Source organism: Sinocyclocheilus anshuiensis, unplaced genomic scaffold, assembly GCF_001515605.1.
Source record: "Sinocyclocheilus anshuiensis isolate Anshui unplaced genomic scaffold, SAMN03320099.WGS_v1.1 scaffold1806, whole genome shotgun sequence".
Taxonomy (NCBI): Eukaryota; Metazoa; Chordata; class Actinopteri; order Cypriniformes; family Cyprinidae; genus Sinocyclocheilus; species Sinocyclocheilus anshuiensis.
The window spans coordinates 104,687-121,592 of NW_015544228.1; the positions used below are offsets into that span (position 1 = coordinate 104,687).

General features: G+C 35.9%; 1 protein-coding gene and 2 long non-coding RNA genes across 3 annotated transcripts in view; 1 reads left to right on the plus strand and 2 right to left on the minus strand.

Annotated features, from left to right (window-relative positions):
- The window catches only part of LOC107697477 (uncharacterized), a 19,494-nt gene extending 13,712 nt beyond the window's left edge, over positions 1-5,782 (minus strand). Inside the window, exons 1-2 of the long non-coding RNA XR_001635196.1 lie at positions 5,772-5,782; positions 2,567-2,572 (exon numbers count right to left, since the gene is read on the minus strand). This is a non-coding gene — a long non-coding RNA (uncharacterized LOC107697477). The remainder of the gene's footprint in view (positions 1-2,566; positions 2,573-5,771) is intronic.
- LOC107697476 (uncharacterized) overlaps positions 1-7,213 on the minus strand; it is a 63,653-nt gene extending 56,440 nt beyond the window's left edge. The window contains exon 1 of the long non-coding RNA XR_001635195.1: positions 7,087-7,213. This is a non-coding gene — a long non-coding RNA (uncharacterized LOC107697476). The remainder of the gene's footprint in view (positions 1-7,086) is intronic.
- On the plus strand, positions 2,741-15,733 carry LOC107697475 (shootin-1-like). The gene is made up of 17 exons (XM_016498285.1): positions 2,741-3,050; positions 3,237-3,286; positions 3,757-3,817; positions 4,012-4,106; positions 5,545-5,725; positions 5,850-5,947; positions 6,175-6,247; positions 6,334-6,428; positions 10,636-10,770; positions 10,924-11,071; positions 12,502-12,661; positions 12,769-12,827; positions 12,990-13,090; positions 13,329-13,358; positions 13,622-13,675; positions 14,107-14,260; positions 15,381-15,733. The coding sequence occupies exons 1-17, from the start codon at positions 3,017-3,019 to the stop codon at positions 15,527-15,529; spliced, it is 1,677 nt and encodes a 558-aa protein (XP_016353771.1). The 5' UTR covers positions 2,741-3,016; the 3' UTR covers positions 15,530-15,733.
- The last annotated feature ends 1,173 nt before the right edge of the window (positions 15,734-16,906 follow it).

The window sequence follows — 16,906 nt, forward strand, 5'->3', positions numbered from 1 at the left end:
CAGCATTTTTAAAATGTTTGTTTTGATGTCTGTCAAATAAGTCTGTTGCTGTTTTGCTTTTTTGTTAAAGCAGTGTTGCTGTTGTAAAGTTGTACAGCTACAGTTGTGTTGCTGGGTTTTAAAGCAGGTTTGATTTGTTTTTCTTCCTTATCACTCTGTATTTACAGGATTTCACTGTACTGTATTCAGTAGGTGTAATGTATTCTAAGTTGCTTCAGAAGTATTGGAAGTATTACATACAATAAAACAGTGCATTGACATAAGAAAGGAGATTTATTTTTGGTACTTAAGTACTTTTAAAAGCAAGTACTTCTGTACTTTTACTTCAGTAAAAATCTGTCTTTACAACTTTTACTTGTAATGGAGTAATATTTGACCAGCAGTATCTGTACTTTCACTCAAGTAATGGAGTTGAGTACTTTGTCCGCCTCTGGTGATGGCGAGGAACGATGGAGACGAGGAATAAACTTAACAGTCTTTAATCCAAGAAACACAGGGTACATCTAACACTGGGAACGGCAGGAAACACATGAACATAAGCAGAACCGACAGAGACAGACTGCACAGACTAGGACTTAAATACAGGGGATGATTGAGGAAACACAGGTGTATGGGATGACTAATCAAACTAATTAACAAAACGAGGACAGGAACATCACCAAATAAGGGAACAGAAACAGGGGCAAAATATGACAGACAGTCCATGGTCCTGACAACTATAAAGATCCTGCATAACGCATAAACACAATTATTATCATCAATTATTCTTAGTATTATTCTCACAATTATTCTTAAATCATATGCTGCTTGTGCACATTGGACATCCACAATAGTCTTTCTAAAGGGCATTTTGACAAAATGTCAAGCAAGTTTGGATGCATTTCAATTAAAACTGCTTAGTAATATTACAAGTGAATATTAAAATTAATCCCAGTCTGCACTGGCTAGTTTTTGAACTATATCTTGATCTCGGACACTTCTATTTTAATAAAAAATAATGACCAACTAATCCTTTCAATAGATATCGAAAAATAATAATTAGACTAAAACTAAACTAAAATGTTTAAACTAGTCATGGGCACTCTATTTAAAATAATAACTATTTAATAATATAATATGACATTTTCTGCCTGAGGAAAATAAATCATTTTACTTTTTGAGAAATGTAACAAAATATATATATTATAAAAATCTATGTATATATTTAAAATGTTTTGAATGTCAAGAATAAAGTTTTGGATGCATTTCAATTGAAACTACTCAGTAATATTAAAAGTGAATATTAAATTAATCCCAGTCTCTTCTAAAGATCATGCAAATAAAGCATAAAAATAATTATTATTCTCAATTATTCTAACTCTAAATATTCTAGACACCAGTTATGGACACTCCAAAGGACATCATGCAATTGACTATTTAAAAAAAAAAGAAAAAAAAAAAGACATTAACATTTTTAAGTTAAGTTTAAGAGTTTTAGTTAAATTCTTTTCTTTTCTCAGGCAGACTATAGTGGGTGCCCAATATGCACAAGCTGCTTGACTTTTTTCTCACAAAATTAAATTAAGTTAACTTTGTGAAATACTTAACAAAAAATGCTTTACATTTTTTGAATGTCAAGCATCCACTATAGTCCATATATTTCAATGGCCTGCTGAATGCTATAGACTAGCTCTGGTATCATCAGATAAAGCTGATTTTGTTTACTGAGACATATGAGATCACCGATTGTAGAAAAAGTGTGTATGAAGAAACAACATCCATAATCCTGCAGCTCATCTCTCTATAACACTGAGCAAGCTATTATATAGAATAGATCAAAACTAAATTAGATCTGTCTTTATGTACGGTCAATATGCACAAGGCATATTGGATGTGTAGGCAGCCTTTCGATTGACTTTGTATAACTCTTAAGACCAAACAAACTGAATAAGTTCATTTTTAATGTTACATGCCAGACTGCATCAACTTTTCTCTCTGCCCTTTACATAGTTTTGCATTTATACACTTTTCAAGGTCACAACGTTTGACCAGAGACAGTTTTCCAATGGAAAAGACGGTCAAAAGAATATGAATTTTGCAATGACACAAAGTATAAGAAGAACACAGGAAATGCTGTAGCCGGTGAAATGCCTTCACCGGCTCAGATTTCGGCCACACACCAGCATGAGAATTAGCACTGTTTCGGTAAAAAGTGATTACAGAGAGCGGTTGAATACACTTAAATTAAAATGCTACTTTTAAATGTGCCTTTTTTATTTCTAAAATGCTTGTTAAATTAGTTTAAATGTATGTAATATTGTAAACTATGCTGTATTCACCCAAATAAATTCGTCTTGTATTTTGTCCATGGGTGTTCTTGCTTAATACATATTCATCTTTTGATTATTGCTGTTGCCTATAGTAATTCTGTCTGTGACTTTTAATTCCCAGCCCATTTTAAGCCAGCAATATAATAATTTTAAACAATAGATGACTTAAATTAAACAACCTAGCATGGTGGGTAAAAACGTTTAACCCAACCAAGCTGGGTCAAAATAACCCAGCATGTGTTCGGTCCAATATTTACCCAGCGCTGGGTTGCCAAATAACCCAAGTTGGGTTGTTTTTAACCCAGCATTTTTAGAGTGTACACTGTAAAATTCAACCTTTTCCAGAAAAAAAGTGCAAAAGTCAAATAATCATCAAATGTATTTTGCTTAAAAATTGCTTTTAATCATTTGTTCAGATAACACTGTGTCACTAAACCAAGGCTGCCCATGTTTTCACAAGGGCTGAGCACATCTACCGACAAATGATGATGGTTACTTTATCACATCCTTTCTAAATAGTCATTGTTGACTCAGTTAACCATAAAGGGCAAAGCAGAATGAACTTTTGAATCAATTTACGTAACAAAATGGGAAGAATAATAAGCATAGCTGTACACTGAAGTTAGTTTCAGTTCTTCCTCCCGAGTGACAGACGCAGAAACAGAGGGATCTAGAAGAGCAGATGGTAAAAAGAAGCTTGAGAAATTATGTGGAATCTTGAAGCAGACGAAAGAATTTCAGGTTGGATACATTCACTTTTTTCTCGCTTTAATTTGCCTAAACATTCAAACTCTCAAAATTGTTTTTTAGTCTACTGGATAATAAAAACAAATGGTCATACAAAAACATGGCTGCCTTTTATTAATACTGTAAATATAGTGTATGAAACAGATGAACAACCTGAAAACTTCAGCTGTTGCCTCTTAGATTCTGAAGAGGAGAACACCCTGTCTTCAGAAGATGAAATAGACATTGAGGTAATTTCTGAATGGCATTAGAGAGCACTTCTTAGTGTACATTATAAACAAAATAGTATGTAAAACAGCATGCATTGATAAGCGTTTTAAACATTTATGATATGATCATCTACACAATGAGTTCTACTGAATGCCACACATTTTGGTCATCTGCTAATGCAAAAAATCTGCTTTGTACAATATTCTTAATGCATATTATAGAAATAGTAAGAGCTATATGGAAGAGAATCAAATCAACCTCTTTGGAGGCCTCCTCGTCACAACTACGAGATGCAATATGAGACATAAATTTGCAATTGTGAGATCCTCAAAAACAATATAAAGTTGCACATAATGATTCAAAATCTGTCCTGTTATGCTAGTATGCAATGATTTTTTTGCAGCAACAACAAAAAAAAAAACTTGCTTAAGTGCTTCACCCACTTATTGTGCAATGAAGTTTTATATATTGTGTTCAATTTGCTATACAGTGCGAGATTCTGGAGAAAGAGCGAGATGAGGCGAATGAAAAGCTGTCAAGGATGGAGGAGGGTGAGATATTAGTGGGAGTCTTTTGGAATTGCAATATCCTCATATTTCAACGCATTTAAGAGTCTCACTATGAAAGGCTTGCAAAACTTAACTATCACTGGCTAAACCTTAGAATAACTGTGCAACATAAGTGCAGCAAACTACTTAAAGTGTCACTGAAAATGTGCAAACGTGATTTATGTAACTACTTTCAGCGTCTGCTCAACTGCTCAAGGAGCTGGATGTGTTAGAGATGCAGTTTCAGATTGAGCGATCGTGCAGGGAGACCGCAGAGTCCTTTGCACTGAAGGTAGGTACACTTCTCTTTTCTCACAAGTCTAACGGCTTGTATTTGTTCTGTTGATTATTTCACATCCCTATATTGATTACAAGCTATGACATTCTCCAAACTGAGTCATTAATCCAACACTCTAAAAAATTAAGTCTTTATTGGCATCTATGGTTCCATGAAGAACCTTTAAAGGAATAGTTCACCCAAAATTTTTAATTTGCTAAAACTTTACTCTCTCTCTCAGGCCATCCAAGATGTAGATGAGTTTGTTTCTTCATCATAACAGATTTGAAGAAATTTTGCATTACATCACTTGCTCACCAATGCACCAATGGATTCTCTGCAGTGAATGGGTGCCGTCAGAATGAAAGTCCAAACAGCTGATAAAAACATCACAATAATCCACAAGTAACCCACACCACGCCAGTCCATCAATTAACATCTTGTGAAGTGAAAAACTACATGTTTGTGAGAAACAAATCAACCATTAAAGCATTTTAACTTTAATCATTTGAGTCTGGCCAAAATACAAGTCCTTAATCCATAATGACGGTTCCGCAGTGAAAAGTCCATCCCTTGTTGTCCTCTCACATTAAAATCCAAGCACGTGTTTGTTTAGAGCTGCTTTGGACTACTTTGGCTTATAAAAGGTGCTTGATTTGTGCATATTTCTCTCCTGATTCAGATGAGATGACGTTTTCACTGGAAAAAGCAATATTATTAATAGTGGACTCAGATTTTACCCGGAAGCAGCAGTTTGAAGTTAAAAATGTCTTGAAGGATGGATTTGTTTCTTACAAATACACAGCCTTTTGCTTCACAAGACCTTAATTGATGGACTGGAGTGGTGTGGATTACTTGTGGATTGTGATTTTTTATCAGCTTTTATCCACCCTCATTCTGACGGCACCCATTCACTGCAGAGGATCCACTGGTGAGCAACTGATGTAGTGCTACATTTCTCCTACGTTTCCATGAAGAAACAAACTCATCTTGGATGGCCTGAGGGTGTGTACATTTTTACCAAACTGTCAGTTTATCTATTCCTTTAACATCCATGGAAACTTTCCATTCCACAAAAGGTTATTTTTTTGTGGAAAAAGTTTTAGATTTTTTAAATTGATTTTTAATTTTTACATTTTAAAATGATTGATTTTTAAATTCTTTGCAGTAAGAAAAAAATGCTTCTTTTAAGAACTGCTTACACTTAAAGGCTCTTTAGGGAACCAAAAATGGTTCTACAATGGCATTGCTGGAGTCTTGATTTAAGAGTGAGTTCAACTCAAGGGCAGATTATGGGCCTGGCCAATGGTGCCATACACTGTTCACCTTTAAAATTGTATAGTATATTGTTCGTATTGGATTAATAAATAAAGGGGCAAGTGATATTGAGGCTGATATTGGTAAAAGTCATCATGCCACCCGTTCTCAATCTTTGAGACTTTTGAACCCACAGGTGAATAAAGATTTCAAGGCATTAAAGAGGCAAAGCCAAGCCATACTTCCCCTGATTCCAGAAATGCCAGAAAATTTCTCTATCCTGAACCTGGACCCCGAGGCTGATCCCAGCTCTGAAACGGTCTCTGAGGAAGAGAACAGTGAAGATCCGCTTCTCATGAGTCAGAATCAAATTAGAGGTAGCCTAATTTGTAAATAACACAAGCCTTTAAAGCAAAAATATACATTCCTATAAACCTGTCCACGAATAGAGAAAGTGAAGATTTTGGCTCATTTTTTTTTTTTTTCGTCATTTTTGTACAGAACTACAGTCATCTGTAGACCGATTACTTGGAGAAAAAATTCAACTCACTGCACAGGTGGAGCTTCTAAAGAAAGAGAAGGAAGATTTGAAGGACAAGGTATAATGGCCTAGTGTCTGCATATGAGACATGCATACAGTTGTGGTCATAATTTCTGGCAAAACAATTAATGCTTTGCCCCAAAATGGTAATGGCAACTATTAACAGTGTTTCTTCAATATAGGGATCTTTATGGGTCTCGTCAGTGCTCTACTTTCATTATATGTAGTTTAAAATCCTAAAACATTGAATGTTATTAAACTTCAAACTCTTATTCTATTCATAAGTTGGTGTTGGAGGTCAGAGAGAAAGAGGCCCTTCTGAGGAAGCAGAGCAGGACTGTGAATAAAATGAAGAGAGGCGAGTCAGCTGAATATATTCTACCATTAATGAGCACCCTCAGATCAAAAGATTCATGGTAGTTTCTCTGTATGTTCGTGCTCCAGTCTCCCAGCTGGTTACAGAAGAGTTTACAGAGATGTCTCAGAAGTTCGAAATGGAGCAAGGACTCAGGCAGCATGCCGAAGTGTTTGCACACCAGGTACTCTTTTAAATAGGTGCTTTCACTCACACCGCATTATCTGCAAATGTAACAGTTGTTTTTGTTTAGTAGCAAAAATGCCCAAAACCAGCTACAGCTCAAGTTTGCTGACTTGAGAACATTGCCGTGAAAAGTTCTGTATTATGGGTGAACAAAGCCATAAACGTTAACCGTTTGAGCATGTTCAAGTTTGGGACGCTCTGACATACGAGGTCCAACACAATCTCATGGCAACAATCTTATTCTTAAGTTTTTGTACAATCTGCTTACGTCCCCACTGATGGTTAGGTTTAGGGGTGGACATTCACACATGCTTTTTTCTAAAAAATTATTTGTTTCCATATGAAACATTATTTGCCACCTCGTAAAATAATTACATTTTTTTCCAACATCAAAGCCAAACACAATGTTATGAAATACCATGTGCAATGACTCCATGCAGTTTAGGTGTAAAGTATGATGAGTAGTCAACAGATGATTTGAGTACCAAAATACAATGCAGAAAAACTGGAATTTGCAGCAACAGCATTTTAACTGCAGTGCCTAAAAATCATCATAAGATCGTAAAAGAATCAAAGATCTGATACGGAGCGCACAGTAAAAAGGAAACAAATCATAGAAAAACAGACAGGTTTTGTGTGTGAAGAAGTGTAGTTACTTAATTCAGTGGTTCCCAAACCTGGTCCTGGAGGAACCCCAACACCATATATTTTTCATGTCTTCTTTCTCTGACTCAGTTTTCTCAGTTTCAGGTCTTGGTAGAGCAGGGCTATCCAAACTCGGTCCTGAGGTGTGTTTGATTAAGTAGACATGCAAAACGTGCAGTGTTGGGGTGCCTTCAGGACCAGGATTGGGAACCACTGACTTAATTACACATTTTTTGTATGAAGAAAACTGATTTCAGACATGCAGACACCATAAACTCTGCTACTGATGATCAAAAACAAACTAGAGTGTTGTGCTTTATTCATAACTAAGCAAATATTTAATGACTACAATGCTTATGTTTTCACTATAAATGGAATCATAGGTTAAAGACAGACGTTTATGAATGAATTTACTACTTTTCAAATGCCTTTAAGAGGCCATTTTATTCTTTCAAGCAACCACCAACCGCTCGCAGTGGTTCATGGGATATCAAAAGTGGCAGGGATCAGTTCAATAGGATATTAAGCAAACATTGGACTGCTAAGTTACATATCTTGAAGCCTTTCTACTCTAGTCTGCGAGCATTAAGTGTTTATCTCTTTTATACAGTCTGTCTCGTATTCATTCACAACGCAGAGCCTAGTTTACCGCGGTGAAGACACTGAACCCAACAGATAACAATGGAAATACACTATATTTAACAACATAGGGTTTTATATAAAGCGGCAAATAATGATGGAGCGAACTACTCACCCATTGACGAACGTCTGTCTGTTCCACATGCAGTGACAGGCAGACAAACAGCACTTTAGTTGGTAAATCTGACTGAATTCGCTTGCCTTGAGTAGTTTATCAATATACTTTCAGCTCAGTTCAGTGTGGACTCATTTCTGTTTGGATGTAAATACGATCGCCTTTCGTCATGTAGGCTACATTAAGTTTTATGACGATAAAGTTTTGATAATTCCCAGTGATAACCGCTCTCCATAACAGCTTTATAATTATGAGTTATTGAGAAAAATGTTGCGGAACGACGAAGCACACAGCATCTTCACAACATGGCGGCGGCAACAACAATACTACAGCGAGAATAAAAGTAAAGCCTTCCTTCTTTGCGTGAACATTTGGGCGGCGTTATGCAAATCTTCCCACATAGTGACGTAGACATGTGGGGGCGTGTTAGAACGAGGCGTTTTAGGTAGGCGTGGCTGACTCTTAACTTTTATAAAGAATATCTCTTTGGATTTGAGACTTTAGTCTTTGCAACTTTACAGATCTTCTTTATGCACCAAGAGCTTGTAACACTCCAAAGAGAAAGGAAAAATTGAAATCGCATCATATGACCCCTTTAAACCGTTCAAAAGAGCGCGCGACTAACATGAAGCGGTGTGGTTTTTAAGGTTTATTGTGATAAATTATTTGATATTTTTTGCGTGAAAAAAATCAGTAACGACTCGACATTTTACCGGTTACCAGTGGCCTATTTAAAAATCAATTTAAAGGTGCGCTCAACTTGAACACAAGTGAAATTACACAAAATGACACGTTTCAACTCAGCGATCATCAGCATCATAAATCCTCGAAAGTTTTTGATATTTCAGTTTTTTTTTTTTTATGTATGTAGCCTACATTTATAACACTATACGTTGTATTATATCACCTTTGCATCAAATTACAAAAAAACTAGTTAACACTAATGCGAGGGTGTTTCTAATGCAATGTCTATTGGAGGGACGGTAAATTTGACATCAGTCTCTCTTCTGACTGCCCTTATCAGTCTCTCTGATTTTTTTCCTTTGATTGAAAGTCGTGAAAACAATATAGTGGAGTTTTTCTTTTGCTATTTGATCAAATAGGGATGCAAAAAATATATTTGTGGTAGGCTACTCTCCCACGCTCTTGAAGTTTGCCCAACTTTGACAACTTCTGCTGCTGAGAAACCCGGAAATGTTCAAAAGGACTATTTCTATTGAAATGACTGGACTGATCGCCACAAAATTTCGCTGAGCACCGGTAAATGTGGCTGCACCTTAACTCCATTAACATGTGACTTTATTCAAGTTTTTAGATTAAGGACCAGTTCATTTGTATAGCACATTTCATACTCAATGGTAATTCAAAGTTTGATTTACGTAAAAAAAATATAAAAAAATAATCAACAGAGGCATAAGACATTAAGTAAAAAAATTGTTAAAATTGCAAGAAACATAACAGATACTGATACATAATCTTATGATAGTTACCTAACAGCTCAGTGAAATAATCTGGACATAAAAACACACTTCTCGCTCAGAGGCCTACATGTCCTGGCTGACAACATGACAATATCTGAATCAATATGGGAGGAAGTGCAGTGTCTCCAATTGGTTCAAGTGTGTACAAGGGCCTTGGGAGATTTGGGCTGGATCCGGTCAATTCACACTCACAGCTGTGAACCTGCATTAATGAAAACACTGGATTGAGATAACACACACTCTTTGACCATGCCAGTCCAGCTGGCTCTGTTAATACCAGTAGGTTTAGCGTTCATTCAGTCTAAATGAGCATCTCCGCTTAAAAGTGGCATCTGTCTTTGCATCCCTCGTCTCTTCCTGCGGTAATTAGCACAAATCGAGATGGCAGTTTGAAAATCGGCAGCTCTTTAAACCCCTGTCCTTGTTTGACACTTCCTTTTTGTCGGCTATGTGTATTGTTCCCCATTTGCAGACACAGACATAATGGTTGGTCCCAACAGGGGGCCTTCACCTGTGAAAGGGACCCCCGACAGTTCGCGCACCACTCAAACTCATTCTGAATGTGCGGCCACACACCACACAGCTTGAATGACATTCTTTATCGCCACCCCTTCCGTTTGTCTGTTTTCCCTGTGTTTTGAAAACACATTCATCTTTTTCACGTTCAGTGTTTTTTTCCAGTCACAGAGAGCCTAATGACGGACTAATTCGAAAGGGAGAAAATACAGGCCGTCATCACACAAAGAGAGGCACCCATTTACTCGTCAAGCACATGCGCTTTTCCTTGTAATTGCACCTCCGCAGGGGTCGCGTTTGGTGGTTTAGGTCTGCTCTTCTTGCAAGCCGAAAGGGCAGTGAATGGAGGTGAGAAGTGAGAGTCCAAACAGCCCGACACATGACAAACTCGCACTTCCCTTTCCTGCTCGCCGTTTCTGCTTTTCAACAAGTACGTTTCTTGTTATCTAAAATTTTAGGGAGATAATGGATGGTTTGATTTTTGGTTTCCCAAACTGAACTAATTCTATTGAGGTTTTGTTCTGCTGAATGAAAGTTTTTCTGATAATTCGCTGCATGAATAATTAACATGTTAACTCAAGTTTGTTGAGTTTATTTGTTGTTAACTCAACAAATAAAATAAAATGTTGGAAAGGTCTTTAAAATTAACTTTGAATGTTGGCTTGTAAAAAAAAAAATTATTCTGAAGTATATTTAGACCTTCTGTAGTTTGAAAACTTTGGACATTTGAAGAGAGATTTGAAGTTTGGTGTATTGATAGATGGATGATTGATAGACTGATTGATCAAGTGATTGTTTTTTCCCTACAGATGCTGGTGAAACAGCAGGAAACCCAGAGACAGATTCAGAATGCAGAGAATGAGAAACAACTACAACAGGCTCTGAGTCAAGTGACTAAAATCTGCAAAGCTCTGGAAGAGATACGACTCTATTACCAAAACCAGGTGAATGTGTCGGTTTACACTTAAATAATTATTATAATAATTAAATAATTACTTAGTTGTGGAGGTAGCGTGTGGATTTTCAGTGAAAACAATCCTAAAATATCAACCGTCATGTGATATTTGAATCAGCTTTAATTGTATCTGTCTATACAGATGTCTCAGACAGCAGCTCAGGATCTCAACTCTCTGTCCGATCTGGCTGCAGTAAGAACAAAGCTGGAGATCAGTGAGAAAGAGAGGAGCGAGACTGAGATTCAGCTGAGAGACTCGAAACAATCTGTAACTGCACTTCAGGAGGAAAGTAGGTCTTATTAAAAAAAAAAAATACAAATCTACACTGTAAAAAATGACCGTTAACGGTATAAGACTGACCGTATATAAATGACCGTTAACGGTAAAAGACTGTAAAAATGCTACAGTAAAAACCTGTTAAATGGTTAATGGTAAATTCCCCTACTATATACGGTGAAAAAACTGTATTGGACATTTTACAGTAGTATACCGTTTTTGGAAGTGAAAAAAACAGTGAATAACCGTAAATTGACATTCCCAGAATTCCCTGCGTTACATTTCAAATTTGATGTTTTTTTGTTGAAATAGCTATGTTTCTTAGTTTTTTCTTATCAGTTTTGTATATTAGGGTTGTGTGTTACACCTAATGCTGTTAAATGAATGTTTATTGCATTATTTCAGTTTCATGTGTGTCACCATGATGGTGTTTAATGTCTGTGTGAACGATACGGTGCACCTTCTATATATGTTATTATTTAAAAGCTGCTTCTGATGGGCTTTGGTTCATCATGTGACTTTCTCATCACCACCTGCATTTGGTGGTTAGCAGTGTATTACAAAGGTACAAAACAGTTTTAAGTACTTCAATAGGTTGGTATATTAACATTATATCAGTTAATGAAATTACGGTATTTAACTGTAAATTTAAGTTAAAACCGTAAAACCTAAAACGTTGTTACCGTATTTTTTTTACCGTAGATTTTACGGATTTTTTTTACAGTGTAGATTATGATGCTGAAAAAGTGTTAGGACCTTATTGGCCCAGTTTCTTAGACAGGGCTTAGCCAGGATTAGGCCATAGTTCAATAAGGACATTTAAGTAATTTTTATAAACATGCCTTAGAAAAAAGCATTACTGGTGTGCATCTTAAGACAAAACAAAGGCACTGACATGTTTTAAGATCAGTCAGTGCAAGTTTCTTTCAGTTGAAACAGCTCAGATTTACATTTTAGTCTAGGACTAGGCTTAAGCCTTGTCTGTGAAACCGGGGGTATATTATATAAAAGAGCCCTTAAAGGCAAGACAAAGCACACATGAGATCTCAGCTCAATGAGTTGCTTCTCAGACTTTTCTTCTGAGAAAAGATCTCGGACATGTCCATCTAAAAGACGTTTCAACAATGTCTCAACCTCATGTTGGCCAAGTCTGCAATCAAAGTCTCCATACGAAATACAACATCTTTCATTATGCTCTTCTAAGACCAAATGAACAACGCTGCTTTTTACATTAATTTTATAGCACTATACTGCATTTACTTAGGATTTTATGGATGTTTTAGGAGAAATAGAGACAGTTTGAGTAATATAAGCCGATGCTTACATTAAACATGCTTAAGATCTCCATTATGTTTCCAGCTTTGAAAGAGCCATGAAAATATTATTTTGTTATAAAATGAATGATATTTTGATTGCAATTTTAATCACTTATTTCGCAACTAGTCAAGCTGCTCAAGGATAAACTGAAAGAGATGGAGCAACTTCCTTCCATTCAATCTATCCAGCTGAATGAGGCAAAGGAAAATCCAGCTGATCCACCATCACTGGTGCCGCCAGCACCTCCTCCTCCTCCACCTCCTCCTCCATCTTCAGCTGTCACTGAGTGAGTCTTCAGCACCTTTAAATGTTTAGATATTCCAACCATAAAAATACACTACACATGCAAAGTCTTCAAAAGTTCATTAAAATTAAACCCATTGTATTTTTTAGCCCATTAAAGGCTTTGAGGATCAGAAAGAAGGGAGAAAACAGCGCCACTCAAACTGCGAGTAAGACAATCATACCTTACATCTGACCTGTACTATGTGAAAAGCAAAATCAACACTGCAGACAGGAAGAAACAATACAATAATTTAAAAGTTGAAGTTAAATCAAAGAACGCAAGCACTGCTCTTCCATCCTCGATGAATACTGTGTTGATCTTCTCACAGAACCCGCAATTACGGAGGATATGAAGGCCAGAGCTGTGGATGAAATGATGGAAAGAATCAAAAAAGGCATTATTCTCAAACCTATTCTCAGAACGCCACAGGTGGGTCTGTCACTGGTGAATTATTACATGTTTTGCTGAACATAAATTGTACAGTGAGGCGCCAACACTTTATGTATGAAAATAATCGAACGTGTGACAGAAAAAATCCTATGAGCATGTGCGCATCACGTATGATTCACACAGTAGGACAACAATTTTAATGAAATAGCAAAATACACCTTATAGACATAGGCCTGTTTAAACAGAAATAAATATTTGACATTTGCTTTCATTTCAGGCTGTGTTAGAGGATGAAAATGTATGGAAGGTTAGTGATACTGCACTATTTCATATAGGTTTTTAGTTTACAATTACACATTATTGTGGTCTTTCAGGTCTTCCTGCAAGCATGATTGCTGTTGCATTTTAAAGTATGTGGAGGTTTCCTATTTTATCTGACTATGAGACTAGTTCATGTGTGTGTAGTGACGTGCCTAACTACTTTATACATTGCTTGCGAATTATGTGTTCAGAAAGCAACTGTTCAGAAATGACAAAATATCATTAATCAGAAATTATTGACATTTACAGGAGCAGAGGTCTGATAATCGGAAATCAGCTGTTCTGGAATTGCAAGAGATGCTGGTAAAATAAGATCTCTTAAAATATTGACTACTGATTACTTTTATTACTCAGACTAGCTGCTTGCAAGGTTGACATTAAAATATATTTAGGTGGCTATACATAGTACATATACTCTCATATAAGGTGCTCGTCAAGACTGCATTTATTTGACCGAAAATGCAGTCAAAAATTGTGAATTCTCAAATTCACAAATCTGAATTTTCAACATCATTACTCCAGTCTTTAGTGTTAACTGTCACTGTTATTTTTTTATTAAACATTGGTATGTTTCATCATATTACTGTTTGCATCCATTTTATAATAGGGTCGTGGGTTAGTGATTTTACCATATTTAAGGTAGTTTTAGGGAAAACACCTCTTAACCATAGTAAAATGCATGATCTCTCATGGCTTATTGTATTAATGTAACTTTATTGGCTGGTTCACCTCAGGTTTCCACGAGGAGGCCTGGCCCTCGAAGGGTGGAGTCTAAAAAACGCTTCAGCCGTAATGTTGGGGAGGCGGAGCTTCAGATGGTGCTCCAGAGAAGGAGGAGGGCCATGGGGGATGAAAAGGGGACCCCTCCTTCTCCATCCAAACCCAAAGGTATACTATCTCTCTCTTTACTCTTTCAAATGCCTGAAAAGCATCATTTAAACTGCTAATGCATTTAAATGTGCTTCAGCTTATACAAAACTGGTCAGCTCTAAAGTTTATTATTGGAAAAATAAGCACACAGTAAATAAAAACAGTGAATTCTGAATTTTTATTATAATCTAACAATTATAAAATCACCAGGATTTTTTAATTGCTCTTTTATCCCTATTTATCCTTTATTTTCACTTATGTTTTATCCAAATATTCTATTTCATTTATCTTTTATCCCCTGAGATGTAATGTGTACAATCTTAAAAAATACTGAGAGGAATTTACTATATTTACTATATATATATATATATATATATATTGCTAAATTCTGCAATTGCCTTCTGAAAATAAAATAAAGAGGATTAAACTGCTAAAATATTTAATAAAAATTACAATATTTAAGTGTGATTTTTTTTTTTTACATTTTTTATTTTCTAACTGACTAACTTGTCTAAAAAAAAAAGGACACAAAACATTAAAAAACGTAATTTATCTAGTATTCATTTTTACATTAAGTGTTCATTAGTAGGCTAAACCTCCAAATGGCAGAGCTGTTTATAAGTAAATAAGAAATAAAATATTAGGCCCATATAAGGTTTATGCTTAAAGTAACTGAAAAAAAATGTATTAAAAAATAAACTTGAAAACACACTCTCTGAAAACAAGTTTTAATATGCAGTTTTGCTTCTCAGTAGAAGTTATCTTACAATTTGTAGATATTTTTTTTTACTGTAAAAAGATACATTTTGTGATAAAAAGGATTTTTGATTAGTAGTTTAGTAGTGGCTTGTGTTTTTTTTTTTTTTATCAGATTTATTGGCCAAATTGTTTTTTTCACAGTGGCGCTTAAAGGGATAGTTCACCCAAAAATGAAAATTTGATGTTTATCTGCTTACCCCCAGGGCATCCAAGATGTAGGTGACTTTGTTTCTTCAGTAGAACACGGTAAGCAGATAAACATCACATTTTCATTTTTGGGTGAACTATCCCTTTAAAAGCAGCCTCTTCATTTATTGATTGGTTATGAATGTTTGTGCGAGCTGCATCTTAAAGTCGATGTTTCCTCACCCACTCACAGATCCACCCGCAGCCGTGTCCGTCTCGAGCTCTTCGCCCTGGGCGGGGGAGAGTGGAAGCGCCCCGGTGCTCCGGAGACTTCAGCAGAACCGTGAGAAGAGAATCTCTCGCATAAAGGCTTCAGAGTCCATTATATGGGAAGAAAAGTGAGTTTTGAGGGTGTTTTAGTCTGACCTTCTGCACTTTTGAGAAACACGATGTTGAACTAAGTATGACTTCAACACCTATTTCCTTCTGCCAGATGCCTCAATTTGTTTAAAGTAAATGTCACGAAGCTGAATAAAGTGTTAACCCTGTTAACTGTGCGATGAAAAAACCAAGGACCCATGCATTCAAAAGTGAATTATGAAAGAAATAAAAGACATTCTTTCTGCACATACTCAGTCTGTCTTTTCTTTGCACTCATTCTGCGTTTGCTGTTGTGTTGGACATTTGTGCTTTTGAGGTGTGAATTCTTCCATTAAAAGATTGACTTTCTTGAATACTTGACATGCACAAGTATTTGGACTTTTGATCGGTTCTCTCGTTTTGCTGAATTACAAATCAGACATTGACATTTTTAAAGCATTAAAATTCAAAATAATTTTAACGTGACATTGTTTTATATTCATAAAACCAGCATTGCACCCTGCTGGGTTTTATTGTGTGTCATTCTTGGTAGATTTGTTGTTCAGGTTTCTACTGCAATGTTAATATAATACCAGAGAATCTCATTTGGACTGAGATCAAGGCTTTGGCTTAATGTAATCAAGTCCATCTTGGCATTTTTGATCCACAACCTTGTCAATTTGACTCTGAATTTGGGATTATTGATTTGGAGAAAGGCAAAATAGGGTTTCGCCATTTTCCAGAGATGCTTTTTCATGTTTACCTTTATTTAAGAGTCAGTCTCCTGCAATAATAACTGAGGAGCATTTGTCCGAAAAGTAAAAACTGGCCATCTCTTCCAACACATGGGGGGCAAATACTGTATGTAAAGTTAATTAAACCTAAACGACTTTAAGCTACTAAAGCTGGAAAATATGCTATTTTTAGTCATTTTCGTCATAAAACATTGTCTGCATAAAAAGATCATTTTAGAGAACTACTCATTTTTAAAATGAAAACTGTAAAAGCAGTAATATTAGGTGTCTCAATATATTAGGTGTAATTATGCGTCATTCTTGGTAAATTGGTTCAGGTTAGTGAGACTTACTCCAACGATAGCAATCATTTGGATTGAGATACAGGCTTCTAATCAAAGTAGTCAAGTCCATCTTGTCATTTTTGACCCATAACTTTGTTATTTTGGCCTTGTATTTGGGATTATGCCAAAATAAATTGTAACTCTTCTCCAGACATGCTTTCACGTTTCCCTTGTCTTGCATCAATTTCCTGCAATAATAACTGAGGAGTTTTTATCCAAATAGTAAAAATGGGCCTTCTCTTGCAACACAAGGGGGTCAAATACTTATGCAACAGTGTGTAAAGCTAACAGCCAACTTAACCTAAAAGACTTTAAGCTACCATGGCTGAATAATATGATGT